We start from the raw sequence: 15,727 nt of genomic DNA on the forward strand, positions 1-15,727 counted from the left end.
ATAACATTCATCTAACTCAAAAAATTTAAGATCACTTAAAACAAAACAATTAATAATCACACAAAAATAAAACAATAAATTCAAATAATATTCACTTTAATTATATAGGAACATTTTACTTGTAACTTTAATTTATCTTTATTGTTTTTTTTTAAGATAAAAATGGAGTCAATTCAGTAATTCATACAACCTTTTACCTTCGTGTCCTCCCAAACAACGCCCGGTCGTGTACTTGAACTTCAATAACATAATAATAATTCCACAATTACTTTTTTCCACTATTCTCACCTTCCGTCACTGCCACTTATGCAATTTATAGAACTTCAACCAATCACAAGTAGTATTTCACGGAATTGCATCACCTACAGGTAAGATTAACCTGCCTTCGGCAAAAATATAAAATGTATATATTTTATAGATAGAATAGAACTTACATTTTTGTTTTCCGATGGCATAAAACGGTTCACTACTCCATTAGAGAGAGAATCTCAATCTGTGTTGAGGCCAATACGTCGTCGTTTTGTTGAATCTGAATCCAATATGTTGTTGTTCTTCTGACGACGGCGATTCCAAAAACCTACCGGCGATCGCTTCTGATGAAGTGAAACATTCTAGAATCTTCGATTTGATCGGCCGTTTTTTTTCCATACTTTTATTTATTTGGGTATTATTGATTTATTTGGAAGGAGGAAAAAAAAGGAATTCAATGAAAGGTGGTGTTGGTGGAGAAGTCGCGGAAGCTCCGGCGGGTCCACCACCGCCGCTAGAGTGGAAATTTTCACAGGTTTTTGGTGAACGTACGGCTGGTGAAGAAGTGCAGGAAGGTAATTATGTTACTACGATGCTTGATTTTGATTTTTGCTCCATCTGGATCCCTACTCATTTCGGTGTCAGTGTATTGATTAGGGTTTGCCTATTGGATATTGATCTGTTATTTGGTCAATTAATTGCCAGTAGGATAAATCTGTTAGACTCCGATTCTGGATCTGATTGATTTGCATGCTGTTTTTGATCAATTGACTGTATGAACAGTGTAGAACTGAACTCTACCAAGTATATGGAACTGTCGTATGCTGTTCATGAACTTTCCTTGCACAGCATCAGTTGTCAATTTGTAGCGGGGGCTGCTTCATTGTTAATTTGGTCATGTGTTTAGTCAAATGTGAATCATATGGGTGTAAGTCCCTATGTGAGACAAGATTTCTATGTGCATTTGTATGAAATGTTACTTCTACTTCTATTTTGGCAAATGCCGACATTCTATAGTTCCATGTCTTGAGCTTCCTGAGATTAAGAGGGATGTTGCCAAAAAAAAAAGAGGATGCTTGCAAACCAATTTGTATTGGCTAAGATGGGAGATGAAGTCGGGGCCGATAATGGTCAAGGGAGGACCAAGATAACACCTTGTGAGACATTTTCAAAAAAACAAAAAAAAGAAATCATTTTCGAAAGACTAACACCTTGTGGGACTTGTTAAAAGACTCAAGATTTCCATGGGGATGTAGTCTTGATTTGGCTAAGTGATTCATCATAACCTGACCACTCGCGAAGAGGATTTGGTTTTCCTATTCTGCTGTAAATAAGATTATCCCTGAAACAAGAAGCACTTAAAATTTGTTCAGTGGAGTTCGGTAGTATGTTATAGAGGCTCTCACCCCTTGCCCCTGTTCCCGACCGAGAACACGACCCTAGTCTACCATCATATACCAAAGCCACTAAAGCGAATATAAACTAATCAAGAATATACCCTAAACAAGTAGGTATCAATACTAAACTAATACAACAAGGAGCAGCGACAAGAGAGAAAGAAACAAAGAAATAGCAAACAGAGGGCAGAATTTGAACAAGTGATAGAGGCCAGCGGGCAGGATTTGAACCAGAAACAGATGGCAGAAGGCAGTAAGAAAGGCAAAAATTCAACAGTTTAATAGAATACAGAAGGCAGAGATTGAACACAAGAGTAGAGACCAAATGGCAGAAATTGATCTAGAAAATAGCAAACAGAGGGAAGTAATAAGAATGAAAGGCAGAATACAGAAGGCAGAAATTGAACACAAAAGAAACAAATGATAGAAATTAAACGAGAAGAAACAAGCAATAGCAAGCACAGAGGATGGGAGATCTTTTAAGGAGAGGAGGTAGCAATCATATTATTCATATGGATGGAAGTTGTTCAAAGACCTACAATCTCCAGGTGGACTTGGCTACAAGTAGACAAGTGGAAGTAGAATCCAGATAGGTTATACCATCCTGTTGGGATTAAAACTTAGTTGTTTTTACACGGACATAAAGCTTTAGACTAGTGTTTGACAGGAACATAATCTTCCTAGTCTTGTTGGAGACTTGTATATCAATATAGGGCTAAGTGGGATCTATGCTATCTAGTTAGGTTGAACCCTTGGAGTGCCTAATAAAGCAAATTTTTTAGTACTCCCTCAGTTTTATTTTAGATGACGGTATTTGACTAATTATGAAGTTTAAGAAAGAAAAAGACTTGCCAAAAGCACCTTTAGAACTTGTTTTCTTAAAGATGACATAACACTTCTATGGCTATAAGAACATGTCATTAAGGGTGAAATTGGGAATATAGAGTGGAAGAGTTAACAAATATAGACAAGTGCTATTTTTTAGAACAAACTAAAAACAAAGATGCCATGTAGAATGGAACAAACGGAGTATTAGATTAAAATGGGTTTGAGGAGAAGCAGAATAGATATAGAGGATTCATATTATGAGGGGCCGACGGAAATTAGTTATCATTGATTGACTGCTTAACTCTATAGATATTTTATGGGTGCCAACAAATATTCCTTGTCTCAGACATTTAATCATGAAGGCTTTTAGTAAGTTCATTTAATATACTTCATATTTTTCCGAGAGTAACTTATGCTGATATAGAGAAATCCAGAATGAAAAGAAAGGAGTTGACGATATGCCTTTCAAAACTGTGCAACAACTTGTCATGATAATACGGTGCCCGGAGTTGTATGTCACAGTTTGACTAGTAATAAAAGGTAATTCATGTTGCCAGAAAGTAGTTGCTGAGACTTTGGTTTCAAGGTTTGCTGTAGGATATGTAGATGGGCCTAATATTATAAAACAGAATTCTTAGATCAGAATGCATTAGAAATGCAATTAATGTCCCTGATTTTGTACAGGGTTCTACAAATTGAGGAAGAACTTCTATTAGGTTCTCACTATAGTTAGATGTTTTATGATTCCTTTCTTTGACTATCATGATGTGTATATTTGTCTTTGTGATTGCAGTTGATATCATCTCAGCAATTGAGTTTGATAAAACTGGTGACCATCTTGCCACTGGGGATCGTGGGGGTAGAGTGGTATTGTTTGAAAGGGCCAATACCAAGGAGGTAGGTTTCTTCTGTTTACTTTTAGAATATTTATTTACTACAAAATTGATAGTTTTGATGATCATGCCTTTTGTGTGCACTGTGTTCTTTAGCAGGTTGGAAGTCGACGAGAGTTAGAGAGAGTGGACTATCCAGCTAGTCGGCATCCAGAGTTCCGCTACAAGACAGAGTTTCAAAGCCACGAGCCTGAGGTAAACACCTCTTCTCTGTTGTTTGCACTTCCTTTTCCCCCGATCCTTCTTTTCTTGTGTAATTTCTCTCTAGGAACTCATGAATGATGAGCTTTCCTGGAAACAAACATGCAAAAGAACGTCAGGCTGATGTTATTATTCTACTTCATGACTTTCGGAAAGAAAGGGTCCTTTGAGCTGCCTGATCCTCTATCAAGATGCAACTATAGACTAGGGTTGATTGCCACTGCCTCTATGCTACATTGTATTCCTCATCTTCTGTGCTTTCTATCTTCTTGTTACTTCAATTAGAAGTATAATTTCTTCTATCACATCTTTCCGTTCAGTTTGATTATTTGAAGAGTTTGGAGATTGAGGAGAAAATCAACAAGATTCGGTGGTGCCAAACAGCAAATGGTGCCCTTTTCCTTCTATCTACTAATGACAAAACTATTAAGTATTGGAAGGTAAAATATTTTATTTACCCACTTCTCTATTGATTCCTTGGGGTGTATTAGCATTGTAGATGACCCATAAAAAAATGCTTTGCAGATGATGGGTTGCTTGCTCAGTTTATTTAGTTGAAATAAAAATGAGTTCTAATTTACTTTTGAAGGCTTAAGATACATATCAGCTTTATTGAGTGTGATATTAATAGTTATATTAAAAGGTTGTAGTGTGACATGATCTCCTCTTTTAACTTTGTGGCTGTACTAGAACATTGTTTTAGTAAATTGAATGTTCACATTTGATATGAATTTGTTTGTTGGTTGGAATGTGTTTGAACATTCTGCATGAATTGTTTGCTAAACATCTTTTGTCTCATAGTTTTTATGTCAGCCATGTATTAGCTATTTCGTTCGTAATTGAAATGTAAAATAGTCAAGATATGATGTATTTCTTAAACTATCTACTTCTGAATGTGGCTATCTTATGTCACGGCTGTGTATCAATTTACTCATTTCCTTTCAAATTGCCTTTTCCTAAATATTTCAGGTCCAAGAGAAGAAAGTTAAGAAAATATCTGAAATGAATATTGACCCTTCAAAAGCTGCTGGAAATGGCAGTGTAGCCAGTTCAAGTTTATGTTCCAGCCCAAAGCAGTGTCTTGCAAATGGGGGCTGTGGAGATAAAGCTTACAGCTCTTTAAGCAATGATTTATCATTTCCGCCTGAAGGCATCCACTCACTCCGTTTGCCCATGGTAGTTGTTCTTGCTTAACCTATAATATTATGTTTGTTTATGATGCTGATGACATGTCAAGTTTGTCAATCTATAGCCTTTCGGTGATGTGCATTTGTGCCCTTTGGTCTTTTCAACTTTATCTAATCTTACCTATCAAAAAAGATATGTTCAGTTTTATAAATACATGTTGGGATAAAAAGCTCCATCGACTGCAGTTCAAGTGGATGTATATGATCTTTTTATGCTCCTGGTCATTTGAAGGGTATATAGTACTGTCTGTAATAGTGTAACTTAGTCAATAAGTTCGTTTACTTTTTGAGGTCGAGTGCTACAGAAAGAAACACTAGGTCATTTGTACATATGTCTATTTATTAAAGTTTGAATTAAACATACAAGCTAGCCTTTATATGCATATGCCTTTACATAACTTGTACGTGCTACTGTGTGCTTGCATGATTATTGGTCCCTTGGGTGCTATTATCCTTGAGGTTTGGATTATTATCTAAACATTCACCTCACTTGGCCTTGAATTTTTTTCGAGGGTATTAGGAATTTCCAATGAATGTAGCCTTGCTTCATCCTCCCTAGGACAAATGTTGTTTGATAAACTTGATTTGAATCTCTTTTTAAATCTTGCATCTAAAAGCTTTTTATGTGAACTTTAGGTAACGAGCAACGAGACCAGCCTTCTTGCAAGGTGTAGAAGAGTGTATGCACATGCTCATGACTACCATATCAATTCTATATCCAATAACAGGTGAAGATCCTCATTACAATTGTAAATGTGCTTCACCTTCTTTTTGTGTTCTTGTCTATCAGAGCTTATGGAAATTTCTGTCCTTCTCTTTTTCACTTAGTGATGGTGAAACATTCATATCAGCCGATGATCTTCGAATAAACCTTTGGAACTTGGAAATAAGTAATCAAAGTTTCAATATTGTCGATGTCAAGCCAGCAAATATGGAAGATCTTACTGGTACATTTTCATGAGTTGATTTCAACTTAGGTCACAGCCATCCCCCCACCTTTCCAACTTTTACTGTTATAAAATATGCTCGTGCTTTTCTACAGATACTTTTGACTTTAACTAGATATCTTTTGTTACTGCAGAGGTGATAACTTCAGCAGAATTCCATCCTACACATTGTAACACATTAGCTTATAGTAGTTCAAAAGGATCAGTTCGTTTAATAGATTTGCGGCAGTCAGCATTGTGCGACTCACATTCTAAATTGTGAGTATCACATTAATTCTTTTGTATTTCTGTTCTGATGGGTTTATTTCTTCTTATGCTGTCTCTAAATTGTGAATATCACATTAACTGTACATTATAAGATCCTGGAAGAACCTTACTTTATCCAAAAAAGATAAGATCCTGGAAGATCTAGGTGTTATCAGCATGGGAACAGTGGAAAATGTGTTTTTCATGTTCGAAGTTTGTATGTTTAATCACTTCTTCATAGCTTTAATAAATTGAGAATTTTGGTGTTCCCTGTATGCAGGTTTGAGGAACAGGAAGCACCTGGTTCAAGATCTTTTTTCACTGAGATAATTGCTTCAATTTCAGATATAAAATTTGCGAAGGATGGAAGATACATACTTAGTCGTGACTACATGACCCTTAAGGTTGGTTTCTTTGTCTTTGCTGGATCTCCATATTTCAGTTGATTGATTGGAAAGCTGCACATCATAATTTTTTGGTACTTCGCGTTCATATTATTAAATCAGTAGAAGACATGATTCTTATCTGTAAAAAATGCATTTGTAAAGTGGAGTTCTTGTTTTTTTGATAAGGTAATTTTATAAATGAAACCCAGCATCGAGTTATTGCTGGTAATTAGAACCAATTACAAAAAAAATTCAGAGCCCTTAGTGATTATGAAGAGAACTAATAAATCGAGCATGGCCCCTACATCCTGTGTATCATGTATATCTGCCAAATTGCTCCAAAGGGAAAGCATAGAAATGCAAAGAAACTTGAGACGAATAACATTTTCCAATTTGTCTTATAAAATTCTAGAGTTCCTTTCTCTCTATATGATCCACCAGATTGCAGCAGAGATGGCATTCCATAGTTTAAGTCAATACCACTTATTCCCCTCATAGTCCAACCTTGAAGAAAAGCTAAGACATTTCTTGGTATGGACTCCACTTGATTCCTAGCATAATGAAGTGGAGGTCCCATAACTGAGATGTGAACTTACATTAAAGAAAAAGATGATTGGTGTCCTCCAATTTGTTCTTTACAGAGAGGGCATCTACTGCAGATGGTCATTCCTCTCCTCTGTAAGTTGCATTGAGTTAGGAATCATTTTTTCCTGCCAACCAAGTGAAACACTGAACCTTGTAGGGGGCATGGCTTTTCCAGATTTGTCTTCATGGCAAGAGGTTTTTCCCTTTCCAACAGATGCACCAAGAAGGTGCCATCCTCTTTGCCTTTCCAACAGATGCAATCTGCTTTGTTAGGAGTAGTAGTGCAGGAGCCAAGTTCTTGCGGTAAAAGAAGTGTTCTATCAACTTCCCAATTGTTACAACTTTTCTTGAAGACAATATTCCAGCCTTGGGAAGAGTTGTAATCTGCAACATATGCTGCCTGATTAATTGCCAGTGTATTAAGGTCAGAGAATTGCAACTTTAAAGGGGTGTGACCTATATGTAAAGCAGAGTTCTGAGAAGGTGACGTAAGAATGTGCCATGTACGTCCTTCCAAACATAGCCAGCAGCCCAGCAGGCAGCAGCTATTTTGGGGTTTCGTTATTTATTAATGGCGACCCCCCCCCCCCCCCCCCGCCCCCACCCCCCAAGAATAATAATTTTTTACAGGTTTTGTACTTAAACTATGCCTTGTTTCCCATTAACCCCTGAACTATACCTTTCTAGTCTGAACTTCTCGACTCAATGTGAGTGTATTTTACGCTCCTAAAACGCTTTAAAAAATGTGCCAAGTGGTGTAACACATGTCATTTAAATTTAGCAGTTAAATCATAACCCCCCCTCCATCCCCCTCCATCCCCCCCCCCCCCCAATCCCCCCCCCACAAAAAAAGTAAAAAAATCACTGTTTTGCAAGTTCCATACTTAAACTATCATATGTGTTTGTTACCCTGAATTATAACTTTTGAAAGTTAAAAACCCCTGGAAGAATATTGCTCAATGGACCTAGTGGCACTACATGTGAAATTATGTTTTCTGTTCAAATTAAAACTTTATCAAAGTTAAGTACAAAAAAATCAAATAAACTAGTTAAAAGTAAAAAACCAAATAAAAAGAACCAAAAATAACTAAAAAAAACAGAAGATGGTTGGTTGTTGGTTTTGCCATAAAGATAGAACACCAGTTCTTTTACTATATTTTCTCTTTTTTCTATTGAAATTAGGGCCTGTATGCTTTGGGGGTTTCAGTTAGGGGGTTTAGCTCTCTACCTACACGAGGTAGGGGTAAGGTTTGCATGCTCTCTACATGTGTCATCCGATGCTTCAGGCGAAACCAATTCCCAAGGCCCGGGTACATATTCACCGCGGCATGCTGATTCGCAATTACTAGCTATTCCAACTTCATGTTCCCTAATTGCAGAGAACAATTCGAACTAAGGCAATCTTTTCGGATTTGCACCACATTACAACCTTGCTTCCCATTGTAATGCCATTGTAGCACGTCTGTGGCCCAACCCATAAGGGCCATGCAGACTTGACGTCATCCCCACCTGCCTCCAGCTTGGCTACTTAAATAACAACAAAAATGTTTTCTCATCATCAATGAGCTATTATATTTTAAGCTAAAATTTTACAATATAAATTTGTACTATATTTTTATAATATAAATTAAGTAATTGCATTTGTTTGAAATTTTTCCTTAAATAAATGCCACTATGGGGACAGGATGTATTTCAAAATTTTCCTTAAATAAATAGTAGTGTAGGACCTTCAAAAATAACTGAGTCCTTCGTGAGCGCGGCACACACCTTTTTGTTTGTTTCGGAGCTGTTTTGTTTGGGCAGGGCGTACTAAAGCCACTACTTACCACACCACTGGGTGGGTTATACCTCACTGCCTCCATGACGTAGGGGTAAGGTATGTTGTTCTTGTAAAGGAAATAAAGATGAAAAAAAAATAAAAGAATTGTAAAAGGTATTAATGTTCACCTAATTAGCCGTTAAAAAGTCCAACCTGTTATCATTTTTCACCTCCCACGTGTGCCGTTCAGAAAATCATCACAAACTCGTTGCTATTTGTTCCTCGGAGTTTCATGTTCAAAAATTTAGTTTGGGGATAACAGAACACCCGATAGTTTGCAAAACAATGATAGGTTAGGTTTTTTAGGCCATTAACTCCTTAATAATCATATGATTCATGGTTAAAACTTCATACAACTTCAATTGCATTTAAAATGCAAATATACTCTGCACATTTGGAGGTTTTCTTGTGGTACCTTATTTAAATGAATGTCTCTGGGGGTTTCGAGAGTCCTTGTGGATGCTTTTCTGTTCTTTCCTGTTATCTTAATAAGATGACACATTATGCATATCTATGATCCTTGATTTTACCTTTGCAAATGTTGCATAAAGCTTAAATTCATAAATTATCTCTGCAGTTTGGTTAAGATATGTCAATTTTCATTGTTTTATGTATAGATTTTGGTGCATGAGGAACAACTTTCTTTCATATAAACGATATTAACAATTGTGGTGATGAATAAAATAAGACTGCCTGACTTGCAAAATGTTCAATTCCTGCTACTTCCATTTTGAAATTGTATGTGTCACTACTAATCTATCCCATTCCACTTGCTTTATTTCTTCCTGATTGATTGAAGATGTCGAAATCAGCTTCGTACATCATCAGAATATTGAATTTCTTTTATACTATAATGTTGGGTTAGTTGAGCTTTCACGAGTACATTTCACTTTTACTTATCAATGAAAATACAAAGAGTATTTTTGCTTTCATACCGTTATCGTTATGACTTGAATTTACTCGAATGGTTCTTGTAAAAATGTAATTTTATATTAATTTGTGGTCTGTGGTAAGAGATGGAGGGTACAAAAAAAATTCATACTAGTTTGATTGCAGAGATATCTCGAAGCTGCAGTAAATGTATTGAATGTGTTATCTGGCATGGGTCTTTCTCAAAAAACAGGTGAAATAGCCTCAAGTTTGATGAGGATAAAAGAGGGATCTGATTGTTTATATGAATTGTTTTATGGATATAATTGGCTAGTTTGGTGGAGTCATTGCACATTGAAGGATTGAATTAGGGTTTAATCTTTATGGTTTGTCTTATCTTAGGTACTACTCCATCTGTATTTTTATTTTTTTGATAAGTAAATGTGTACTGCATAAAAAGGAGAGCCTTGAATGAAAGATGTATAACAAACGGTAGGTTATTTTGGCTTAACGGCACTTGATAAAAACACTTTTGGTGTTTGTCCAACACCAAAACAAGCCAAAAAGTGCACTTAAGCTCGTTTGACTAGCATATAAGACAATCCAAGCACCCTCTTAAATGCAGTCTCTGTTGTGTGCGCACATGTGGCGCACGCACCTACTCAGACACACCCACCCACACTCTCTTTTACTGGCGCAACTCTTTTAAATTCCTGCTAGGTGTAGTTTTTCCCAGCATTGTGTAGGAAGTTTATATTCTTTCCATCTTTGTCGGTGAATTTTCTTCCTATGAATAAAAAATGTTCTTTTGTTACTGAACAAAACTATACTTTTTCAGCTATGGGACATAAACATGGATTCTGGTCCAGTTTCAACATTCCAGGTTCATGAATATTTAAGACCAAAGGTGAATTACGTGCCATCAGAGTGTTTTGTGAACTTGGTTTTCCTTTCGCATGTTGAGCTGATTAACAAGGCATTTTCTATTTTCTGCAGCTTTGTGACTTATACGAGAATGATTCCATCTTTGATAAATTTGAGTGTTGCCTTAGTGGTGATGGTACACGAGTAGCAACAGGGTCTTACAGGTCTGTAGAATTCTTTTCAGCTTTGTTTTACATATTAATTCTCCACCTCTTTCATTTTTCAACAAATGATTACTATCATATCAGCAATCTTTTCCGCGTGTTTGGTTGTGCTGCGGGGAGCACTGAAGCAACTACCTTGGAAGCAAGCAAAAACCCTATGAGGTACCTAAGCCAAAATATTTTGGCATGTGAACTCATTTTGATTTTGTGTTGTAATATATGCCTTAGTCTGATGACTTTGACTGTGCTCCTCCAGAAGGCAAGTCCAAACTCCTTCAAGGCCTTCCAGGTCCCTGAGCAGCAGTTTAACACGCGTTGTCAGGAGAGGTATGAATTCTATGCATGTATTTTAATTTGTGTTGCGTAATTAATCTTTTATGCACAAACTTTTTGCCCACTGCTCTTAATATACTGTCAAATGTTTTGTACACATTGCAGGAGCTGATAATGCAGGTGTTGATGCAAATGGAAACTCATTTGATTTCACGACAAAACTGCTTCATATGGCATGGCATCCGACTGAAAATTCCATAGCCTGTGCTGCTGCAAACAGCTTGTATATGTATTATGCATAAGTCATAACAGGAGATGTTTCTTGGTTAGCATATTTGGGTTGCTTTACGGGAAAGGCTTTCTTTCGGAGCAACTTGAGGTTCTACCATTTCTCACTTCCAGGTGCCTCAAAAAGGTGTAGTCCATGCTTTTGATGTTAGGGTCCAGATGTACCTGAAAGGATCACCAACAGAGCGACTTTAAGTCTTTCGTGAGTGGACAGATGGCCTGGGATTCCTGCTTTCTTCTCCCTTTTTCTACTTCACCCTCTACCAAATCTCCTATTTTGTTGGGTTGAAGTCGGGAAAGAACGTCATTGTAGGTTCGTTACAAGCAAAAATTTGCAAATTTGCCACTAGTTCTAAGGTAAATGTAGCTTTACTCGGAATCTTGCCGAAAAAAGCTGCTGCTAACTGGCAATGGCGTTAAGTTTATTTTCTTGGATAGCATTATTTTTTGTAGGATAACTTAGTGTGCTTTTTTGCTATAGATTATTAACTAAAGTAATTTTTTTTCTGTAAAAGTTCAAGAGCAACTACATTTGTTTACCTGTATTCTTTCCTTCGGTAAAGTGTGGCTGGTACTGGTAAATTTCTGTCACTTCAGAATCTCAGTTTTTAATTTGTTGGATAAACAATTGCTAGCTTTACTTTGCTTCTGGGCCAATGTAATGGGACACGATCTGGGAAACATTTTCTGACTAATGTGGAGACATTTGTATTCGTGTAGTGTGCATGTAGCTCTTGGCTTTTTGACTTCAAGTATATAAAAAATTATCAGAAAATCAGGCGGAAATTTTGCTAGTATTTGTTGACTAGGGGCTGTTATTTCTTCGTCTTACCTAAACACAAAAATAGTTGGGACTCCCTTTGCAATGAATTTGTGGTGTGCAGAACATATGGTAAACAAATACAACTATTTGTTCTTTTCACATTTGATGGAACTGCTCTTTGTTTTACACTATTAGTGTGATTGTAGGAAAGTGAAATATATTTAAAAAGTTCATGAGAAATTATGGAGAGGAAGAGTGTTTCTCTCTAGAAGACCGGCCAACTCGTAGAATATGGACGCGTCCATACACTAAACACAAACTTTCCATCCCCAAAACCACCGGATACTACAAGCATTATAAAAGAAGATGGTCAAGAGGAACACTCAACCAAAGGCAAGGGACTCAACCAAGAATACTGTCAATACGCAATGGAAGACCCAAAAGGCCCCCATACCCATAGTGCTAACAAAAGAAGAAAAACGGAGAATTTATCTTCCCTGGAAACACTCTGTGATATTCAAATTTTTTTTAAAGAGACTTGCTTATAACTACTTGCAAAAGCAAATTGGTAAGCCATTAACTTTGATCGATCTGGGTTGTGATTATTGTATTGCAAAAGTCAACGAAATAGAAAATATGAACAAGGCTACACGTTATATTTCCTAATCAGGGTAACTCTACTCTACAGAAAATAATCATCACAATGACGGTCGCATGAATCAACTCCACCTCCACTCCTCTTTTAGGTAAAAAGGGATAACCCATATATACAACCACCAGTCACCACTTCTCTTCTGGCTTCACAACCAGACACTCCCAACAAGCAACAATGGAGCTACTGGTGTTTGTAACATCTCCGCTACCACCAGACCGTACGCTGACATCATGAATGGATCCAGCAATGCAAGATCAATCACTGACCTTCAGTGTGACCATGGGCAACTAACCTATGATACTCATAGTCCAAAAGACCCATCCTGCCTAGCCCAAATAATGAATGAGGGCCTGAATAAGTCCATATACACTATGTTTGGACCAGACACAACTAATGGGGACCGAAATGCGATGTTAATCACTGAAATAAACACTCTCATGGCACATATCTTCAACCCATCCCATGTGATCCAATACATCAAGTACCAAAAATAAGTAGCATGCACAATAATGGAGATTGGGACCTTAGTGCCCTCTCCTTTTCCCCACCTGATTACCTTAGTGCCATCATTAGGAACTACCACATAACTCCTATAGTGTTAGAGAGGACAAACTAATTTGGGGCCTCAAAAGAAATGACATCTTCACCACTGCAAGTGCCTATGACCTCATTAGGAGCTAACTCAACACTCTCAACCGGTGTGACACCCATGATCTCAGTAATCTTCTTGACACCTTCTAAGAACTCTTGAGGATCCTCATCCACTTTAGAGACATGAAACTCTGGAGGATTCATCCAAGTGAAGTCCCGAACTCTAATAGCAGCCATGTCAGCAATAGGGTTGACCAGGGCCACAACCTATCGATTGGCCTGAGCAATCATGACTTGGGCTAGCACCTGAAAAGAAAGCTTAAACTTGGCATAAGAGACATATTCAGCCAAAGGGTCCTCGGGGGCTAGAGGGGCTTGTTGCTCCACATTCTGATTCCTTCTGACATAAGCTCTTCTAGGAGGCATGATGTTGTAAACTATAGAGCAAGAGTTAGAAGGAGACTACATAGAGTTGCACTCAATCGCACGACTGAGAATGTGAAAGAAGTGAAGTGTTTCCTAAAACGTTTCATAGCCTCTTATTCATAGATGTGGCGCGCTTTACACCCATGAACAAGACGCTATTCAAAGAGGGTTTCAGACACCCTAAGACACTTGAACCTGGCTTTGATACCAAGTTTGTCATGATTCAAGACTGCCCCTTTATCACCACACGGTGCTTAGAGCCACAAGTGACCCCAAGCTAACCTCATGGCATGACATAACATGACACTAAGATATACAAATCATCAACTAAAAAGATGAATATATCATAAAGTCTAAAAGAGTCTATCATATCGAAAGAAAAAAATTGAAAACAATACATTAGCGGAATGTAACCATGTGTATACTACATAAATGAGTTGCTAAGACAAGTCCCTATCTAACTCCAAAGTCTATAAACTAAAAGGACAATATTGTAATGACAAGATAAGTTAATCCTCAAAACATAAGGACTCACCAATAGTGCTAACTCGCTGATCAGAAGCTCATACTAACCATAGCCTGAATGATGAGCATCAGAACCTATATTATCAAACAATATAGGCAAAAAGTATGCGATTAGTACTTTGAATGTATTAAGTATGAGAAATATGTGTAAATAAACATGATATTTGAACATACTGATTCTGTGAAATATGTTAGTGCAATGGTCAAGTAAATAACATAAAAATTGATATTGAATTGAAATAACTGAATAAATCGAAATACTTGATCATGCAATAACTGATAACTGACTTTGGAAAGATACCATTAACCGATATAAATCATATGAGCTACAACATAGAGTTCAGTGTCCTGCACCCTCACCAAAAAGAGGGTGTTCATATTTGCCAAGGTAGGGATCTGAGCTGAGCTAATGTGGAACCACTAAGCTAATGTCTATCTGAGACAAATCCTACGGTGGCATGTCATTCTGGGACTTCGGGGTTGCTACTAAAGTCCTATAGTCGCTGATTGGAAACCTTCATCCCTAATCCGTTTGGTGCTAAGTATTACTCCCATGGAAAACATGCATAAACTAATACAATAATAATCTGACAATACCATAATTTTAATAATCTGATAAACATACTAAGTAGCTCCTAAAATCATAATTTAAAATTGATAATAACTTAATATACTTTATCTGAAAGCATCATAAATCATGATAATTGTTCATATATTGAATGTCATTTTATTTGAAAGTACCTAAATCTGAAGACTGATAATCTGAAAATATGTCTTTGAAGAATCATAATTCAAAGACATGAAAATACTTGCATACATGTGGGTTCATGAAATTACCATTGAAAACATGGAATTATAACTGAATTCATGCAATTAAAAATCATAATTGAAGAATAACGGAATTTCAATAAGAACCCATAAAGCCTATAAAAATCCTAGGTTTGGAGAATCATGAAACTTGACTTATTTGGGGTATCTTTGTGACTCAATGGATGAAGGAATACTCATTGATGAAATCCCACATACCTAAAGTAGAAACCTTGGATCAATTCCTTTAATGAAGGCTTGAAGCTTGGAACACTAGTTCATGCCTTGAGAGAAAAGAAATCTCAATTGGGTGAGTTATGAGAGAATGAGAGTTAAGGTTCCTTAGAAATAACTTAATCCTACTTAGAATAGCCCAAAACAACTTAGTATGGAAATTAAAAGAATGGGCAAAGACTAAAACATCCATGATTAAAATCAATCGGAGGGCTTCTACAGATGACATCTACGGACCGTAGTTCCTTCAACGGATCGTAGAAGTCTGTCCGTAGAATTCAGGTTTGAATTCTGACTTTTTGAAGCTTGGGACTACGAGACCTAGTTATGTCTGTAGTATGAAGTACGAACTGTCCTGGCTATTCGTGGAAGCTGAAGTATTGAATTATCCAAATCTCTAAATATGATCTACGAGGCATTTTCTATGGATCGTAGTTCATACTATGACTCGTAGAAGGATTCATAGACA

The 15,727-nt window shown here is 36.9% G+C and overlaps 1 protein-coding gene across 3 annotated transcripts; it reads left to right on the forward strand.

The window, feature by feature from the left end:
- The first annotated feature begins 414 nt into the window (after positions 1-414).
- LOC129901171 (serine/threonine protein phosphatase 2A 55 kDa regulatory subunit B beta isoform-like) lies at positions 415-11,848 on the forward strand. 3 transcript variants are annotated; one of them, XM_055976393.1, is made up of 14 exons: positions 415-824; positions 3,268-3,371; positions 3,467-3,562; positions 3,889-4,008; positions 4,538-4,744; positions 5,392-5,483; positions 5,584-5,702; positions 5,837-5,960; positions 6,229-6,352; positions 10,447-10,515; positions 10,605-10,696; positions 10,781-10,858; positions 10,953-11,023; positions 11,135-11,848. In XM_055976393.1, exons 1-14 carry the CDS (start codon positions 707-709, stop codon positions 11,269-11,271), a joined length of 1,551 nt encoding a protein of 516 aa, XP_055832368.1. In that variant the 5' UTR covers positions 415-706; the 3' UTR covers positions 11,272-11,848. The 3 variants fall into 3 exon arrangements, with proteins under 3 accessions (XP_055832368.1, XP_055832439.1, XP_055832298.1); XM_055976464.1 differs by having other exon boundaries at positions 421-824; positions 3,464-3,562; positions 10,956-11,023; XM_055976323.1 differs by having other exon boundaries at positions 422-824; positions 3,464-3,562.
- Positions 11,849-15,727: the final 3,879 nt, after the last annotated feature.

This window comes from Solanum dulcamara, chromosome 1, assembly GCF_947179165.1.
Source record: "Solanum dulcamara chromosome 1, daSolDulc1.2, whole genome shotgun sequence".
NCBI classification, from domain to species: domain Eukaryota; kingdom Viridiplantae; phylum Streptophyta; class Magnoliopsida; order Solanales; family Solanaceae; genus Solanum; species Solanum dulcamara.